A 20,185-nucleotide genomic window follows, 5' to 3' on the forward strand; every position below is an offset into this window, starting at 1 on the left:
TACCAATGTACTAGGTCCTAAACCGCTTCCGCATAAATCTAAGATTTCCTACAATTGGTATCAGAGCCTTGGCTGTACATTGGTATGTGAATCTAGTTTCACTATTCATGTAATTAGTTTTGCTTCTTGAAATGTGGCACCTAGGGTTCTAGGATTATTCTATGAATCTAGCATGTGTATTTTATAATTCATTTTCATAAAAGTTTAAATTTTAATCGGTAAAAATGCTTTAATCCATGGTTAGGGTCTCTCGTGTATTTCTCGATTTGTAACAAGGAGGCTAATCTCATATGATTAGGTTTCCTCCTTGCTGTTTTTGTTTATTTTTGGAATTTCTGTGTATTTTTCAATATTTTGTAAAAGTTCAAGATCGAGAAATCGCGAGGAAGATGCGCAGTCAGCACTGTCGGAGACTTTTCGAGGACTTACCGATCTCGGAATGGGGTGATCTATATATGGTTGGAAAGAGGACGGAAAGACGAACGCAACAGTGGGTGGATCACCGCCATCGGATACTTCACGCTCCACCACGCGCCTCCACAAGAGGCTGAGAGTGGCCGCCACTCTCTGGCAAATAATGGGAGAGTGAGGGAGCGTTCGGCCACCTTTTTGGGTGGTTCCGGTGGCGGTGCACTCGTCTATACGTGGCGGTCCTTCCCCTGGAGTTTCAGCCTAATTTGAGTTCAGGTGACGACGCGGCAGACCTGACGGCTAGGGTTCCTCTTTCGCGTCCTAGGGTTTCTCGCCAAAAGATTGGGTCTTTGGGCTATTGGGCCCATGGAAACCCTAAAGGAGCTTGAGACAGATACTTTGGGCTAGGCGAAAGTTGAATTCCAAAGTTGTAACATTTTTTTTATTTTCTTTAAAATAGGTATGCCATGGATTAAAGTAATTAGACTTTATTATTTAATGCTTTTATTGATTGGTATAAATTATATGATTGATAACATGCTTTAATGCGATAACATGCCATATAGAATAGGTGGTGCCATATTGTTGCATAACTTGTATGATTGCATGAGCATAATAGCTATTATGTCTTCAGCGACTAGTATGATAGTTATTATGGGATTATTTTGATTTTAAATCATCCTAAGAAATTAATTAATAATTATTATGTTTTTTTTAAAATCTAGATTAATAATTGAATTAATTAATTTTGGATAATTAACATCAAGACAAATAATCGTTATGGAAATTATTTTGATTTGAAATTATCCTCATAAATGATAATTATTATGATTGTTGCAATCTAGATTAATAATTAAGTCAGCTATTTGGATGATTTAAATCTAGAAAAATAATTAGAGAAAATTTCCTAAGAGAATTCTTTTATTTTGCGAGTAATTTGTGGGTTTTCTGAAATGGTCATGGAATAACACACGCTGCATACAACCTTCATGTATCATGATTGTTTGGAGCACACGCTGACGTAAAGTGACCGGATTTCAGGACCTTAATGCTTTCAAAATTATGTTAAGCTTAGTGCACGTTTATCGGCGCTCTTACTTATATAGTTTTTGAAATCGAACAAAGGATACTCTCAATTAAATAATTCTTTGAAATTAGAAAATGTTGCTTATGTTGAATGGAAGGAGATTTAAATTAAGAGATTAATTTAACCTTCAAGCGCATTATAGGACCATTAATAAAATAATCATGTGAAGTCTCATCGAATAAGCATGATTGGATTTTATTAGATTGGACTTAAATATCTATGGGAGGAGATTTAAATTAAGAAATTAATTTAACCTCCAGGCGCATTGTGGGCCTATCAATAAAATAATCATGTGAGGCCCCAACGGATAAGCATGATTGGATTTTATTGAGCCTTAATAATTTCAAAATTTTAATAAAGTATTGTACGGCCCATCGTCGATAATACTAAGTTATTAAAGATAATTTTGAAATTAAACAATGAATTCGACTGGGCTTATGAAAATTCTCAAACAAAAATGTTGAATGGGTGAAGGTTTTAAAAATTAATTAATTTTAAAACCTGCGGGCTCCATTTGTGGGTTTATTAGTGAAATGGTTATCGCTGAAGCCCCATCGGATAAGGATAATCAGATTTCACTAGATTAAATCTTAATAATTTCAAAATTTTAGTAAAGTATTGTACAGCCCATCGTCGGCAATGCTTAGACACTAAGGATAATTTTGAAATTAAACAATGGTTAATTACATTCAACTTTGGTAAAATTGTTAACCCTCACATCGAGGCTCTGGCAATAGCACTGAAGGCCCAAATAACAATTTTGATTTTTACAAGTGACTTGCCCATCGTAAGCCTTGTAAAGATAAATTGAATGATTGTTAACAATAAACAAGAGTAGTTATGAGAATCTACTTGCACTTTGTTTGTTTATTGCATTATTTGTTTGTAAATTGTGTGCTTTATATGTTTTTCAGAAAATATCTTAGAAATGATTTTGAGTCGAAAACCTCTAGATGGTACCAACTATGAATAAGTGAAAAGCCAATCTTTGATATTGTTCTAAAACATGGAAGCTAAAATTTGTCCTGACAATGCGAGGGCCATAGCAACCTGCAGAGAATGTGTCTAAGGAAACTAAGATGCATTTCTCAGATTGGGAAAGGGCAAATATGATAGTTCGCTGCTATATTATTGTCAGTCTTTTCAAATACTTGCAGAAGAAAGTGTACATGATTAAGAGTGGAGTAGAAATGCTTCAGACTCTTAATGACATGTTTGCTGCGTCTAGCAGCTCTGCTAGACAGAATGCAGTCGGTGCAGGTTTTGCTAAGAGTCTTGTTAAATCTAAAGGGAAACCCAAGGGTCGTAACAAGAACAAAATGACTTGGCTATCAGTTGTCAAACCAGTTGCTATGAAGAAGCCGCAAGGCAAGTTCTTCAAGTGCAGACTAAAGGGACACTGAAAGAAAAGTTGCCCAAAGGTGATGAAAAGAACCAGACATGGGCATATCAAGGCCTGATCAGTGAATGAATTATTGATTCAGGAATCACTGATTATGTTTGTTACTCTTTTAGTAGTTCAAACATGGCATACCTGTCAGCAATGGACATAGATATTTTAAGCTTGAAAATGGAAACTTGTGTCTGCATTTGCAGTAGGACAAGTTATTTATACGACTATGGTTTTGAGTGACTGTTTATTTGTTCCGGATTTCAAGAGGAATTCAATTTTTGTTAGTTGTTTTGGTTAAAACATGGTTTGACAATGCAATTGATTCCTCAGTTACATTTCGAAGTTCATCTTCGTCTTGTTTTGTTCTGGTACATTGTTTAAATAGTCTTTATTACCTATGTCCTATACCCTTTTTAAATTTGTTATGTTGAATGGAAAGGATGATGAACAAGGATTTTCACCAAAGAAATAAAAGTTTCAAATGAAACATAACTTTGGCCTTTGTGATTGAGTCATATTATCTCAAGTAGGAAACTTATTTTAGTTAAAAGAGGGACTGAAAGTTCAATAATCTTTTAACTAACAGCTACATGTTAGTGCTATTTGGAAGGTAAAGTGGCCAAGCAATCCTGCAAGGTCCAAGAAGGTTTGCGCAACTATTCAACTGGAACTGGTACATACTAAAGTATGTGGACCACTTAGCGTTCAGACCAGAAGAGGTGATGAGTACTTCATTATATGAATGTTGGACCTTCGCTTTGGTGAAATAAAAAAGAAAATAAAGTAGCTCCTTTGTATGGCCTTAAAATGAGTTTTGGCCATTTTCAAAGGAGGTATATGTTCGGAGATATTGTTTCACAAAGTGAGAACACTTATATGCGTAAAATAATTTATATAGGTGGCTAAGATTGGGTTTAGGCACTAGACAAAGACAAATCTTATAGCTCCTTTGTAATGGTCATTCTGCCTTAAATTGGGAAAAATAGGCTTTTAAGTGCTAAGAGGAGTAATGAGTGTTCTAAGGGCTTTTGGGACTATCCTAAGACTAAGTGAGTATGTGGAATTTTGTGGGGATTTGTTGAACAAAGAACCGCCTACTCATGACTTAATATGATTAAGTAAAATGAAAATAAACAATAAAGTGTGTGTCTTGTATATTTACATGGCATTATATCATTTATTGAGTTTTGTGTTGAATCCTTTCTCTAGGTGTGCCTAGGGATTGTGAACGTTTGGATTCTTGTGGAGCAAGATAAGTAGCTTGTTCTTCAAGTAAGCAAATTGTAAAGCTCTAAGAGGTAAGCTCTATATTTATGGGGTTTGCTCCTACTTTGTGTTCCGCCATAGTGTACGGACTGTGGTCAGGTTGTATGATATGTATGAGATATATGATATAGATGCATTCATATAGAGCTATATGATGATGTGATATGATATGTTTTGATGTGTTTAATTTGATATGTTTTGATGTGCTTACTTTGATATCTTTTGATATGTTTACTTGGATATGTTTCAATATGAGGTATGTAATGATCTCTGGACATTGATTTGTTTATGCACTGATGTCTGCTTGGGGTCCTCCCTTGGGACTGAATGTGTATATATCTGTTATATATTGAGTTCCGCTTGGGGTCCTCCCTTGGGAACATGTGCACTGATGTCTGCTTGGGGTCCTCCCTTGGGATTGATTGTGTACACTTTGTTATGTGATGATCTTTGGCCATTTATCCTATGTGCACTGATGTCTGCTTGGGGTCATCCCTCTAGACTGATAGTGTACATCTCTGATATGTTTTTGGTTCCGCTTGGGGTCCTCCCTTGGGAACATGTACGTTGATTTCTGCTTGGGGTTATCCCTTGAGAATGACTACGTACATCTCTGATATGATATGCTTTGTTCTGATGTGATTGTTGTGATGATTTTTGTATATGATATTTGTTACGTGCGTTGATTTCCACTTGGGGTCATCCCTTGGGAATGACTGGGTACGTCTCTGATAAGATTTGTGTATATGCTTTGTTTAGTTATGATATTTGATTATATGATATGTTATACGAGATATGTTCAGTATAGTTTGATATATGATGTTTTGTATATTATGTATCTGACTGTCATACAGGAAGTGAGCCCAGGGTATGTAGAGTTCTCTATAAACCTAGAGCTTACTAGAGATTCGTCTCTAACCCCGTTTGGGGATATGATTTCAGGAATACAATTAATTGAAGAGCCCTCATGGGATAAGGATACTACCCGTGGCTATAGGTACTAGTATGAGGATATGGAGTTCTGGGTAGCCGGAGGCTACTATTTATTTTAGATGTATTTTTGAAGAATATGTATTGTTGTATATTGTTCTATTCATTTTGTGATCATGATGTTTGATCCATTATACAGTATATAGTCCGTATATGTTTTGTACATGTGTTCATAGATGATGCATGTACATTTGTGTATTCTGATATGTGCATGTACTAAAATATGTATGCTGTTAGACATAGTGGCACAGAGTCAGTTATGCATGCACCCATAGATGGGTATTAGATTTTTTGTTGGACCATATATGATTATATAATATGTTTAAGATGATATGTCTATCAGGATACCTAGAGAGTGGGATTCGCAAATCCCCGTTGGTCCGATTTACAGACGTTACTCTGTCTGATTTTCGTCTCCGTCGAATGAAAATTAAACTAGAAGAAGTATACAATACGATATATCATGTGAAAAATGATTAAAGAAAAAGAAAAAGTTAGTTCGTATTTTTGTAAGTTAAGTCTTCCGTTGTTTCTGTTTGTAACATATGCATATTAATTGAACTGCCTCGAGACGGGGATGTTACATTAACTAGGTATCCACTTAAGAATTTTAAACATACTTCATGCCATTTTTCTTCATAAGACTGTGGGTATACAAAAAGGGAACTGGGATATCTTTCAACAATTCCCAAGTCATTTCACTTCCTCTTCGTACCAATACCATGCTTAGGAACCTTAACATATGTTCAAAACAAAGTTTATCATAATTTCTCCCTACTAAAACCTATAGGCCGAAATCTAAAGGGTAGGGTCAATGAGGTTCTTTTTTGTACAATCCAATTTTTTCACCTAATTCATACTTACACTAACATAACAACCTTCACAAACCAATCAATTAAATTTTGCACGTCAAACCCTAATTACCTAGCATGGCTAAAACATAAGGGAGCAAATACTATGGGATTTTTCCTACATTACACTTGTTCACATACTTATAGCTTATTATCACAACTAAAACAACCAATATCCATAATCAATTCAAATTTTGAACTCAAAGTTTCCCACCAAAACATGCTTCAAATTTTTACAACTTAAATCATGAAAATCAAACCATGGAAATAAAGATTTCTTACCTCTAATCCCTTACACAAAGCCTAGAGAACAACCTTCAAGCAAAGCTCCATCAAAAACCAAAATTTCTCCCTTGGATGAATAGTGATTCGAAATGGGAGAAGAGGAGAACTCTTCCCACAAGCACTTTCAGCCCAAAATAAATGGTGGAATGGATTCACTAGCTTTTCTACTTAAATTTTCATGTATGGCATCATGACTTTTGGTGATAAAATGAGTGGAAAAAGAGAGAAAATAAAAAACAAACCCTAAGCCCCTTTCACCATGGCAGCCGCAGGTTTGGGAGTGGAGAAGGAGAGAGATGATGAGTGAATAATGTTGAGTTTAAGTGAATTTGGGCTTATATGGTCATGTGACTTTTACACGGATGTTTTCTTCTCACTTAATTTCACTTAACTTGACCCGGTACTAACTCAAAGCTACAGACATAATTTTATTATTCTGAACTTATTTACATTAACTTTTATTCTCTAAGGAACAATATTAATAATTCACAGTATGATTTCTGCACCGTTTTTGACTAAATGCACTGTGAATCACTAACTGTGCACCATTTGCATACGAAAATTAAAACTTATAAACTTATCATTCTTGGGTCTATTATTCTTATTTCATCAATTCTTTAATTCTGGACTCTACCGGTTGCTTAAACAGCGGTACAAAATACCCGACAGAAAACATTATTCACGAGATTTTCACGGAAAGTGTCAAACTATATAACTTTTCGTTCTGAACTCATATTTGGCTTCAGAATTGCCAAATTAGGTCTCTAAACTCATTTTTCTCATTTAGAGCTATACCGATTGTTTCACAATAATGCAGATCATCCGATAGAAAACACTGTTCATGACCTAGTCATGATTACAGTCAAAATACTCAAAATCACACTCTGAATCTAATTATGGCATTTAAATACTTAAATTAAATCTCTAATTAAGATTTACCAGATAGGGTCATTATAGTTTCCTTATGCATAGTATGAGACAGTGTTTCCTTATACGGTATGTTGCAAAACAATGTTTCCTTGCGTAATGCATACTTATTATATTCTCCAGTAGGATTTGTTATTTGCACACTGCATTGTCATACATATTTTGTTGCATGCATTGATTTTTATACTGTGGATTATATCAGAAGTGAGCTCAGGAGTGGAGGAGCCCTCCTAGGGTCCCTAGCTTACTGAGGTAATTTCTATTATCTCACCCCTCGCTACGGGGAATCCCATTTCAGGTATAGGAGCTGATGGTGCTGAGGCATCGCAAGGCAAGAGGCCAGAGAAGAGATACTATCTGACGTGATAGTATGATTTGATTGATATGCTGATATGTATTTGGCCTGATTTTATTTTGAATATGTATCTATATGCCATGTCATTATTTTGAGAGCATAAGGAAGTCTATGCCAAGTTGCTAGTCTAGTATGTATATGTTATAGTGATGCATACTCAGGTTTATGTTACTTATTTAATTACATTTCTTTTGTTTATTTGATGTAATTATTTAAGTAACATTATATACATTATATAGAGATTATATTACTATGAGATAGCCTAGAACGTGGATGGCTAGGCAAAATGTTTATTTAATTTGTGGCATGCTTAGTATATTGATAAATTGTTAATCAGGTGATAATTGCATGATGGGAGATATACTACAAAGAAATGGGATTTAGCCACGGTAAAAAATGTGGCAAATCGCCGAAAAAATCATAGGCAAATAAATTTGCCACGCCTCCAGTGACCGTTTTTAATACTGGCGTCGCATTTGTTTAACTACGGGTATTTTTCCATTTAGCCATGATAGTGATGAGCGTGGTAACATTTATTAGCTACTTCTATTCTTGAGATTAGCCATGAATATTACCGTGGCTAAATGTGTTCATTATATTAAATATATATATATATATATATCAAATTCAGTTTTGGAATTCCTGTCTTGCCGCTGATCCAAGAAAATAAAAATCAAATGAATAATGCATGATAAATATAAAATTGTAAGAAATAAAAAAGAGAGTTTACAAATAAGGACCAAATTGAATAATTGTCCGATACAAAAACCAACTAATCATACTCATATTTACAAATTGATACAAGAATTAAAAAATTTAATGTAGCCATCTTCTTGGCACTTGATTCTACTGCTGATTTCCTACATAAAATGTCCTACTATAATCAACAAAATAGAAGTCGCTTTATGCCGGTGATGTTAATCAAATAATCTGATTTGGACACGGGATGCCATCAATCACAATGGTTAATCACAACCAAAAGAGGTTACATTTAACGAACTGTTGAAGCTATTAGTGGAAACAAATTAGGATCAATGATTGAATGTAATTCTGTATCAAATATTACTCATAAAAAGAGTAATAATGTTGAAGCTATTAGTGGAAACAAATTAGAATCAATGATTGATTGTAATTATGTATCAAATATTACTCATGAAAAGAGTAATGAATCACTTGATATCTTGGATTGTGGACAAAATAACCTGGATCAATTATTATATCATCTCCTATTTATATTAAAGGGAACCCCCCCTCCTTGATCATAATTGAGAGGGGGAGAAACATTTTCAGTGTGGACGTAGGCCTAATGGCTGAACCACGATCAATTTATATGTTTTTTTTAACATGGTATCAAAGTGGGTTTATTACTTTTATTGATGATAAGTCTCGTTGCATATGGCTTTACTTATTGCGCACCAAAATATGAAGTTTGCAATATTTTTCAGGAATTTTATCAAATGATTAAAAATCAATATGGTGTAAGTATTAAAATTCTGCATAGTGATAATAGTACAGAATATATTAATCACTCTATGCACACCTTTTTTAAATCCATGGGGATTGTTCATCAACTATCATGTGTCAGTACTCCTCAGTAGAATGGTGTTGCCGAGCGAAAAAATCAGCACATAATGGAGGTCACTCGTTCCTTACTCTTTCATGGCAACCTTCCCTCTTATTTTTGGTCCTATGCAGTACTCACCAGTTGCTACCTCATCAATCGCAAACCAAGTAAACAACTCAATTATAAATCCCCTTTGGTGGTTCTCTATAGTCGTGATATTGATCTATCTCACTTAAGAGTATTTGGATGTCCTTGCATTGTTCATCTGCAAAACACCAACAAACTTGAGCCTCGTGCCATCAAATGTATTTTCCTTGGATACTTAACAGTAAAAAAAGGCTACAAATGTTATGATGTTGGTAACCAAAAGTTATACATTTCTCGAGATGTTTACTTTGATGAGGCTTCTATGTATTTTTCTTCCAATGATCAAAATCAGGGGGAGATTGGCATTGATATACAACTAGATTTTTCTCCTAGACCGATTCCATATGAAACAAGTATTATACCACCTGCAGATGTAAAACCAATGACAGATTCAATACCTCTTCTTGATGTGCCTGAAGCAAAAATTTCCACCTCTATTCCACCAGCAATATCGGATTAGAATGTGCGCCGATCCATCAGAACAATCAAGCCACCAACCAAATTAAAGGACTATGTCTCTACGGCTGTCACTTATCCTCTTCAAGACTATGTATGCCTTGATCATGTCTCTAGCGGATATAGGTCTTTCTTAACTGCCATTGACAAGCATCTTGAACCTGCTACCTTTAAAGAAACAAAGTCATTTCTAGAATGACAAACTGCTATGAATGATGAACTTGTTGCCCTTGATAAAAACCACACTTGGAAAATTGTATCTCTTCCTCCAGGCAAGAACACAGTTGGTTGCAAGTGGATTTACAAAATCAAATGTCAAAGTGATGGGTCTATTGAGAGACATAAAGCCCGTCTTATTGCAAAAGGATATACTCAAACCTATGGTGTAGATTACACAGAGACCTTTGCTCCAGTAGCAAAAACGAACACTATAAGGGTCCTTATATCAGTTGCTCTCAATCATAGATGTCCGCTCTTCCAAATGGATGTTAAAAATGCTTTCTTGCGTGGAGATCTTGACGCGAAAGTCTACATGAACTTGCCTCTAGGTCACCTTCTTGAGTCTCAACCTGATGAAGTGTGCAAACTAAAACGTGTCATCTACGATCTAAAACAATCTCCCTGTGCCTGGTATGAAAAGTTGAGCAAGGCACTCACCGCTTTTGGGTTCACCCGAAGTAAGTCAGACTACACTTTATTTGTCAGACACTGGAATGGAAATATCATTGCAATTCTCATCTATGTAGATGATATAGTTATTTCAGGGAATAATATGATTGAGATAGATAAATTGAAGAAGTATCTCAGTGTGACTTTTGATATCAAGGACTTGGGGCGCCTAAAGTACTTTCTGGGAATTGAAATTGCCGAATCCAATAAAGGGTTGTTCATCTCACAAAGGAAATATATATTGGATCTTCTAAAGGAGACTGGTAAAATGGCATCCAAACCAATTGATACCCCTATGGAATACAATTGTAAGTTTAAGAAAGACTTTACTCCTCTATCTGACCGAAGACAATTTCAGAGACTTATTGGCAAGTTAATCTACCTCACAATTACTAGATCGGATATCTCCTATTCAGTAAGCTACATTAGCCAATTCCTCCATAAACCAACTCAAGATCACATGAATCTAGGGGATCGTATTCTTAGATATTTGAAGTCTTGTCCAGGAAAAGACATGTGGTTGAAGAAAATGGCCACACTGATATTGTTGGATATGCTGATGCTGATTGGGCAGGTAACTCACTTGACAGACGATCCACCTCTAGTTTTTGTACCTTTGTTGGAGGCAACCTTGTGACTTGAAAAAGTAAAAAGCAAATTGTAGTATCACATTCTAGTGCAGAAGCCGAATATCATACTATGGCTTCAGCCACCAGTGAGCTCGTTTGGCTTAAAGACATAATTTTTTACCTTACTTTAGAGCAAATGAAGAGTTTTATTAAATTGTATTGTGATAACCAACCTACTATTCATATCGCATCTAATCCAGTGTTTCATGAGAGAACTAAACACATTTAAGTAGACTGTCATTTTGTTCGGGAAAAGGTTCAAGCAAAGATAATTGAGAAACCTTATATCCGGGGTGAAGACCAATTAGCAGACGTGTTGACTAAGGCTTTTCCTTAGAACTCTTTCCAAAATATCATTGTCAAGTTGGGCTTGATTGATATCTTCGCCTTAACTTGGAGGGAGAGTGTTAAAGCTATTAGTGGAAACAAATTAAGATCAATGATTGATTGTAATTTTGTATCAAATATTACCATAAAAAGAGTAATAATGTTGAAGCTATTAGTGAAAACAAATTAGGATCAATGATTGATTGTAATTCTGTATCAAATATTACTCATAAAAAGAGTAATAAATCACTTGATATCTTAGATTGTGGGCAAAATAACCTGGCCCAATTATTATATCATCTATTTACATTAAAGGGAACCCCTCCTCCTTGATCATAATTGAGAGGTAGAGTAACACTTTCAGTGTGAGGCCTAATGGCTGAACCACGATAAATTTATATGTTTTTTTTTTATTTTAACACGAACTTTCAATAATTACAAGTACCAATTATAATGGACACACCTGAAACTATTCAATTTACGAAGATGGTGTGTACCAATTTATGCAATACCCTTCACGCCTTTAGCAAACATCCATGGCCTAAACAAGAAAGCCATGCATTATTAATCTATTATAGAAGTTCGCCTTCTACCAACAAGAAGTGCATCCCATCTTAGCGAATGGAAAGAGACAGAATAAGCACAATATTTTCTTCATACCGAAAACATATTAAATGCCAACTTTATGAGACTGCATTTGCATTTGCAATGTAGAGAAACGGAACTAAGGATCCACGTATCACAAAGGCTCGTGAGAGATCCACCTCTTGAACATTTCAAAGCACTCCTTTGGCATATACTCTGGGGCTGTGTGACCAGCACCCTGTCACCGAGACACAATTACACAATGCATAAATTACCTCCCAAATCAACTAAATAATGTCAAAATTTCATCCCACTCAAAACACATACACTTGCCTTCACAGTGGCAAAAGTGATATAGTTGGAGTACTCTCGTATATACCTGCATGCAAAAACTTAGAAAATCAGCATTTTAAACAAAAGCTTACGTTATTGAGTGCATTTTCTTAGACAATAGCCTAACCCTGCAACTAGATCACCGACGATCCAAGGTCTCCAATCATCCAAAATGGTAGAGTTCATAGAATTGAGCCACCAGAGAGTTCCCAAGTATGGTATCGTCATGTCATGGTCACCGCTGAATATAGGGATTAAGGATTGGAGTTACACTACTTAAGAAAATCTGACTCATCACTCACTCGATTAAATAAATATGGTAAAGTATCACGAGAAAATAAGTTTCTTCATGGCCTGAATTTAGTGCATTCCAATGGTGCAGCTTAATTTATAGCAGAACCTGTATATAAGAGCCCGGAAATATTTGGTTCTGAGATAACGATGATAGGCAATTGAACTTTGAACATCTTTTGTGTAAATTATGCCGGGGTTACACCTTATCCAAGCGTTCACAGTTCCCTGATTTTTACTTTAGCTATAACGTTAATGCATTACAAAAATAAAAAATAATAATAATACTAAGACAGATTCTTATTTGTTAATGCAATCAACTAGGCGAATTGGAATAGATGCTTTCTTACATACCATACGGACATGCAGCGCCTTTTGAACATGAACATCGTTGGCCCAAACATGCAGCAATAAATTCTCATAATTCTGTAATTTGGGTCGATGAATATCTCAGTACCAAACCTTAATTCCAAAATTAAACAATGAGGATACGGGAATGAAAATCGAGAATTACCCTACACCCAAATTGTAAGATTTGCTCTGGGGAAAGCAACAAATCCCTATATTTTTCTTGAAGAATCCTCCGATCATCCATCCTATTTTCTGGAATTTTCTCGTCAGCCGGACATTTAGGCTCTAAGACATGTTCCATATTTATATCACCTGTTCGCTGTAAAAAGCATAGCAATAAAAATCAACCGAAGGAAGTGAATAAAAGAGCATCAAGTACCTTGTTTGATATGCAAGATAAGACTACTGACCTCTGAGATAGCTTCGAGATTCTTTTGACATGGTAGATTATCTTTCTTCACTATCACATACTCCCCTTTGCACGTCATTCTGGCTGACTGGGAAAAATTCAAGAAAACGAAGAATACTAATTCTAGTTTTCCCAGAAATATCATCTTCACTTACCTCAGTGTATGCATGAAACTTGATTCAACATAAACAGAAGTACAACAAGAGTAAATTTGCGACTAACCTTGTAGAGTTTGTCAGAAATAAGAGCTGTGCGATGAGCAAATGGAATCCTAGAATTCCAATCAAATTTTCGATCTGTTGCTGGGTTTCCAAGAACATATCCCTGTAATAATTAATGCGAAACATTACAATTATTAAACACTAGCTGCAGAAGAGCTTGAATACACATACTTTTATATTTATTTTTGGCTTATCTCCAGCTTCGTTTCCTGCAACAACATAATCATATTTAATAATTGGTCCTAATATGAGAGCTGTGATAGTTAATGTATTAGGCATGAAATTACCATCTGAAATATATTTAACAACAATTGGTACAGGCATGCCAGAATATGAGTCACCAGCAATGTAGACTGGATTAGCAATAAATTTCGGGTGACCGGCCAACCACTGCAAATACACAAGAAATAAAGTATATATAATCCATTGGATCAAAATTGTTTCTCATTATCCTTCTCAACAATTTTTTCTTCCCTTCCAATTTCTTTGAAAAATATTACTCTTGACAAGAAAGTTTATGACTTATATAAAACTGTAGTAACATATTTGGTCCTTAATTTTTTTATTTTGTTGGTGCATTATTTTAAAATATTTTTCCCAATACGTATGGATTATTAGCAGCAGACAACTAAAAAATCTCACCTTTCTCATGAAATTGTGACAGTGTTGGGCATGGATTTTATCTGTAAAGTTAGCCCCTTCCAAGGTTCTTGAATATGAGAATCCAGCGCCAACAGGTGCATCAATAAAGATTATACTTGAAACCTTGGAAAGCATCATTTAAAACAGCAAAAATCAGGCGGGGGAAATTGCTTTATTAAATGGGTATTTAACTAGTTTCACCTTCTATTTCCTAAACATACCTTTGTCCATGAGTGTGGATTGAGAGAAGAGGTTGGCAAACTTCCATTATACTCCACCATATTGAACTTCAGAGGGCCTAATCAACAGTCACAGCAAATAGCAAGAATATTTAATCCTGGCGAATTGTTAATGTAAATGTAAGTTTTCAGATTTATGCAGACGAAAAAAGAATGAAAAAAAAAAAAAAAAAAAAAAAAACACCTATTTCAAACCAAAGCCCGCACAAGCTAGAGCATCCTGGGCCACCACTCATCCAGAGTACCAAAGGATCCTCTGTTGGGTTTCCTTCTGATTCAATAAAGTAATAAAACAGCTGCACAACTTCATCTTCACCCACACCTATGTATCTACATGCAAAAACCATTACAAATTTATAATCCATAAACGTTGTGCATATAAATCTTTAATTTGTTTATATTCATCCTAATAAGGAGGCAATTGTTAAATGGAGCCAGTAACTCTTTGTTTTCTATTTAAAATTGGAGTTTTGTATAAGTCAGCTGGAATCTGATGAAGAAGTGAAAAGGACAAAAAAAAAAGTTATTTACCAAAAAAAAAAAAAAAAAAGGACAAAGGAAGTGAATGGCAAACTCACCCAGTCTCTAATTTGAAAGGAAGGGAACCAGAAAACCCTGGCAAAGACCTGATGATATTTGAAGACACTGCAGGCTTTGACAAGATCGTCATCGTGCTGATTAATAAAGATAACCACATGAAACATTTTGTAACATAAGACATTGACTTTGTTAAACTAAGTCTAAATGAATCTGCTATGTTCTCCCCGCGCTCCTTGTGCCTCAACTGAAATATCTGTTTTTTAATTCTAATATATTAGAATTAATGTGTAATATAAAAGTGTCTCCGTTGTCCTCGTGCTGGGATAATTATAATGAAATAATTGCATGGTCAAGACGACTGTTAAGAAAATGAATAGTATAATATAAAAGAATATTCAGCTAATGGTTTAAGCTTGAGGTGATGAGCCTTATTTGGGGATGCACTTGATGGGCCAGAACAAAATCAAAATCATGGGCCTTGCTTGATTCGGGTGAATCTGGATATCATTCTCTACAGAAATGCCAGCCATGAGGACGTGAAGTAAGTTAATGATAAAAAAAATTTAATTGGAGATGACAAAGAATGATCAGACATGTTTGTAATTTGAATCTGTTGTGTGACTCTCTAGTATTTGACAAGTCTCATTGGAATCCTCAAAATTGAAGTTGCTTCTTTTTAGTGATGTTTATCAAATAACCTGACTTGAGCCCAATGGAAGAAGAAAAAGGAAAGAAGAACCCAGGCCCAAAAAGTAAAGGCACTCAGCAGGAAAAAATAGTTGGGTCTCAATAATAGGTGCAGCCCAATGCAAAAACACACTGAGAAAGGAGATATGATGGGTTGCAGTCCAAAAATATTCAAGGAAGTAGATTATCCCCCATTCCCCCAAACACGCGAACCCTACCTCCTCACCATTCGAACCTCTCATTTCAAGCCAACCACAAAGCCGTGCCATTGACCTTCCAGCAATTTCGGTTAGCCATCGAACCACAGAAGCCTTTCCTTGAAGAGAGTCACTTGACCAATGATCTAAAAGTTGATTCTAACCATTATCCCCTAAAAAAGCAAACATTGACCCTAATCGAATAGTGACCTGGAGGTTGTTACAATCGGGCGTGGGATTTTCTTTGGTGAAGCACTTGGTGGGAGCGTGGAGCAAGGAATGCTCGTGTGGCTCGTGTGGAAGGAGTGTATGGGATCATTGTTGGTGAAGAGGCCCAAAGCCCATGCATGCGAAAGGAGAGATATAAAAGATAAGAAATAGCTCATTGAAGGGGATTCTGACTTCGGCTGTAATTTCTTCTCTCCATTTTTTCTATTGTTCAAGTTTTAGTTTGAGCTTTTGGTACTGTAATTTCTGATTGTTTTGTTTTGTGAATTTGAGCACACTGATGAGGCTATTTCTGTGAATAGTACTCGGGCTGTGGTTTTAGAATCCTGCACTTTTTATTTTCTTGGTAGTTTCATTTATTTCTGTCATTAAGCTCAATCATTATGGATTTGAGCTAAACTCTAAAAGGGTTGGGTGGTTGAGACCCCAACTACACTGACCGATGTTAATTACTTTTTTGATATTAATGTTTAATTTTCGTGGTTCAACTCTGCTTTATATATTTGAATGTTCCTCCGTTTCGGCCGAATGGAATATGTTTGTGTAGGAGAAGTTTATTGGAAAATATTCTTCTCTCGAAACTGAGTTGTACTCATCGACTCAAATAAGGAATTATTTGAGGGAGTATTTCAGAAGTGAATTTTACTCTCTCACGTGATTATAAGGACCTGAGCTTCAAGCTCTGGATCTCATCAGCTTAGGGATAAGTTGTGTAGAAACAAAAGAAAAAAGATTTGTAAGGGATTAAAAATCTACAACGGAAAAAATAATTGTTAAAGAATTTTGCTAAGTAATTATACATCTGTAAGGAAGGAATCACACTCAACCCATTTTTCTAATTAGATTTCTTAAAATCTTGTCAATTCTGATTTTACTTTGTTCACTTAAGTTCTTCATAATTCTGTGAAAATATAATCAAATAGAAAATCTCAAAAATAATTTCTCAATTTATTTTCTACCTTTTATTTTGTGTATTAAGCAAGTGACTTCAATTTTAAATCAGAAATCTTCAAGTGAACATTAATCTCTAGTTTCTTTTATTTTCTGTTTAATCAATTTAATTTTAATTTTTTTTTGAAATTTAGTTCCGAGCAATTGCAATTTTGCTTTTGTACTTCTCTGCCAAAAGATCTTTGTGAGAACCATATTAGGGTCTTAAATACATCCTATATTACTTGTTGTTGCGTATACTTGCGCATTACTTGTATAAACGTTAGCAAGACAACAATAGGCAACAGAACTTTGGACATCATTTGTGTAAATTATGCTGCGGTTACATCTTATCCAAGCGTTCACAGTTCCCTGAATTTTACTTTAGATATAGCTTTAATTAATTAAAAATAAAAATAAAAATACTAAGACTGATTCTTATTTTTTCATTCAATCAACTAGGCGAATTGCAATAAATGCATTCTTACATACCATACGAACATGCAGCGCCTGTTGAACATGCACATCGTTGGCCCATACAGTCAGCAATAAATTCTCATAATTCTGTAATTTGGGTCGATGAATATCTCAGTACCTAACATTAATTCCAAAATTAAACAGAGGATAGGGACTGAAAAACTAGAATTACCCTACACCCAAATTGTAAAATTTGTAGTGAAGAAAGCAACATCTCCTTATATTTTTCTTGAAGAATGCTCCGATCATCATTCCTATAATCCGAAATTGGGGCTTCATATGGACATTTAGGCTCTAAGATATGTTCAAAATTTGTATTATTGGTTAGCTGTAAAAAGCATGGCAATAAAAATACACCGAAGTAAGTGCATAAAAGCATCAAGTCCCTTGTTTGATATGCAAAATAAGACTATTTACCTGTGAGATAGCTTGGAGGTCCTTTTGACACGATTGATTATCTTTCTTCACTCTGACATACTTCCCTCTGCAACTCATTTTTACTGACTGGGAAAAATTCAATAAACGTAAGAAATACTAATTCTAGTTTTCCCATAAATATCATCTTCACTTACATGGGTGTCTGCATGAAACTTGATTCAACATAAACAGAAGTACAACTAGAGTAAATTTGTGACTAACCTTGTAGAGTTTGTCAGAAATAAGAGCTGTGCGATGAGCAAATGGAATCCTAGAATTCCAATTAAATTTTGGATCTGTTGCTGGGTTTCCAAGAACATATCCCTGTAACAATTAATGTGAAACATTACAGTTATTAAACACTAGCTGCAGAAGAGCTTGAATACACATACTTTTATATTTATTTTTGACTTTTCTCCAGCTTCGTTTCCTGCAACAATATAATCATAATGTAATAATTGGTCCAAATATAACAGCTATAATAGTTAATGGCTTAAGACATGAAATTACCATCTGAAATATATGTAGCAATAATTGGTAAAGGTTTGCCAGAACATGAGTCACCAGGAATGTAGACTGGATTAGCAATAAATTTCGGCTGACTTGCCAACCACTGCAAATAAACAAGCAATAAAGGATATATAGTCCACTGGATCAAAATTGCTTCTTATTATCCTTCCCAACAAATTTTTCTCTCTCTCCAATTTCTTTGAAAATATTAATCTCGATAAGAAAGTTTATGATTGTTGCAACTTCGACAAGTGCACCGATCGTACAAGTAATAAAGTTATCGATTCCATGAGGACTGATGATCAATCACTAATTTATCTATTTAATTAAAGTTGGATCGATCATGAAAGGTTTCTTTAAGAATATTTCAATTTAATTAAAACAGAATTTTAAACTTATTTTTAGTTTTCAATATTTAAGAAATTAAATTCAGATATAATATTGTTAGAAAATTGGTTTTAAGTTTTAATAAAAGATGTAGCTAGGACTCAACTTCCCCAATGTTTTCCTAACGAGTTTACTTATTCTTATAATTAACACTCAAGATCAAGTTATTAACAGTTCTTTCTATATTTGATTAGATCTCAATCCCTTGGTAATATGATCCTTTACTTCACTCAAAAGTAGGGGTGTGCAAAAAAATTTGTTCAGTTGACGTGCTCTTGATTTGACCTTGATCTAACCCATAAATACCTATTTTTTTGAACTAGTTTAAATATTAAACCATTTATATTTGGATCAATTTTAGACTTGACTTGTTTTAATAATTGACTCATTCACCCAAAACTTGACCCAGACCCATTTTGTGAAAAAAAAAGAAAACCAAAAATCACCGTAAGGCAATTTGGGGCTTAGGCTCTCTCTTCTCTCGATAAGGATGGAAACAAGCTTGTTGAGGTGTTGGAATATGAGTCAAGGTAACTTGTGTGTTCTAAATTTTCGTAGTACTATCACAGATATGGTAGAGAGAAAAATTGGATCATGTCATATGAATGATTGGAGATCAATGTGAAAATATATCTGTGATCCAGCAACTTTGAATCCAAAAGGGGTTCAAATTCATAGGCTTTGATTTTGATACAACATGTGATAGGATAATAGTTATGCTGTCTACCTGAAGATTTTATGTGCTATAAGCCTCCAAGTTTCCATGGGGTAGTCAAGAAATAGGTTAGATTGCAAACACTAGTGTTGATTAAATAAGAGTTAGTCATACTACATAATTTTTTCATAAATATCTGTTACTTTTAATTTCTTACATTGAGTAAATGGAATCCTTACGCTGATATTTTATGGGATAATTTTATGTTTGGATTTTTTTTAATTTATCATCAATTTGGAGCTTTTTAGTGATCCAATAAAATCATGATAATTGCTTATTGCAAATGTCAATTATGAGTTAGAATGAGCTTCCCATGACACTGATTAGTACCATGGAATAGTAATATTAGCACTTTTTTTTTGAAGAATTGGTATTTATTCAACAAATATCAAATTTATTATATAATTTATATATTTTAGAACAAATAAATAATTAAATTACTTGAGTTTAAAAATCAAATCAATAACTATAACAAAATCAAATAAAAAACAAGTTTTGAAACCAAGTCAAAAGTGGGTCAGGTTAGATTTGACCCAATTTTGAAACTAAGTCAGACCCACTTTAGAAATCAAGTCAGGTAAGATTTGATCCAGTTCTGAACCAGTTCAAAAAAATTCAAATCGGGTCAGACTTGACTTAGATCAATTAAACTGGGTCGGGTCAAAATAC

General features: G+C 34.6%; 2 protein-coding genes across 4 annotated transcripts; both read right to left on the reverse strand.

The window, feature by feature from the left end:
* Window positions 1-11,626: 11,626 nt before the first annotated feature.
* On the reverse strand, window positions 11,627-15,212 carry LOC133288415 (serine carboxypeptidase-like 7). 3 transcript variants are annotated; one of them, XR_009748361.1, is made up of 15 exons: window positions 15,007-15,212; window positions 14,613-14,758; window positions 14,411-14,487; window positions 14,190-14,312; window positions 13,835-13,937; window positions 13,719-13,756; window positions 13,549-13,650; window positions 13,328-13,414; window positions 13,081-13,236; window positions 12,921-12,992; window positions 12,676-12,794; window positions 12,403-12,516; window positions 12,270-12,321; window positions 12,018-12,180; window positions 11,627-11,898 (listed from the first exon to the last, which is right to left on the reverse strand). XR_009748361.1 is itself a non-coding variant. In XM_061486180.1 (14 exons), exons 1-14 carry the CDS (start codon window positions 15,147-15,149, stop codon window positions 12,097-12,099), a joined length of 1,410 nt encoding a protein of 469 aa, XP_061342164.1. In that variant the 5' UTR covers window positions 15,150-15,212; the 3' UTR covers window positions 11,627-12,096. The 3 variants fall into 3 exon arrangements, 2 of the variants coding, with proteins under 2 accessions (XP_061342164.1, XP_061342155.1); XM_061486180.1 differs by having other exon boundaries at window positions 11,627-12,180; window positions 12,276-12,321; XM_061486171.1 differs by having other exon boundaries at window positions 11,627-12,180.
* Window positions 15,213-17,161: 1,949 nt separating this feature from the next.
* On the reverse strand, window positions 17,162-19,216 carry LOC133287677 (serine carboxypeptidase-like 18). Its single transcript, XM_061485335.1, has 9 exons — window positions 19,202-19,216; window positions 18,415-18,517; window positions 18,297-18,334; window positions 18,127-18,228; window positions 17,905-17,991; window positions 17,660-17,815; window positions 17,503-17,574; window positions 17,283-17,382; window positions 17,162-17,199 (listed from the first exon to the last, which is right to left on the reverse strand). The coding sequence occupies exons 1-9, from the start codon at window positions 19,214-19,216 to the stop codon at window positions 17,162-17,164; spliced, it is 711 nt and encodes a 236-aa protein (XP_061341319.1).
* Between the last annotated feature and the right edge of the window lie 969 nt (window positions 19,217-20,185).

This window comes from Gastrolobium bilobum, unplaced genomic scaffold, assembly GCF_033153095.1.
Source record: "Gastrolobium bilobum isolate Gb01-03AN ecotype WA unplaced genomic scaffold, APGP_CSIRO_Gbil_v1 utg2810, whole genome shotgun sequence".
NCBI classification, from domain to species: Eukaryota; Viridiplantae; Streptophyta; class Magnoliopsida; order Fabales; family Fabaceae; genus Gastrolobium; species Gastrolobium bilobum.

Bases quoted from the DNA above. Each gene is read 5' to 3' on its own strand.
- LOC133288415 (XM_061486171.1), bottom strand. From the start codon at position 15,149: ATGTCTTATGTTACAAAATGTTTCATGTGGTTATCTTTATTAATCAGC. The intron at 12,795-12,920 runs GTATGTAAGAAA...AGTAAAAATCAG, and splicing joins AGGCGCTGCATGTCCGTATG to GGAACTGTGAACGCTTGGAT. The intron at 12,517-12,675 runs GTTCTGCTATAA...CCCTATATTCAG, and splicing joins TTCCGGGCTCTTATATACAG to CGGTGACCATGACATGACGA.
- LOC133287677 (XM_061485335.1), bottom strand. The intron at 18,335-18,414 runs GTAATTTCATGT...ATATTGTTGCAG, and splicing joins TGCTACATATATTTCAGATG to GAAACGAAGCTGGAGAAAAG. The intron at 17,200-17,282 runs GTAATGCGCAAG...ATCTTTTGGCAG, and splicing joins TCTTGCTAACGTTTATACAA to AGAAGTACAAAAGCAAAATT.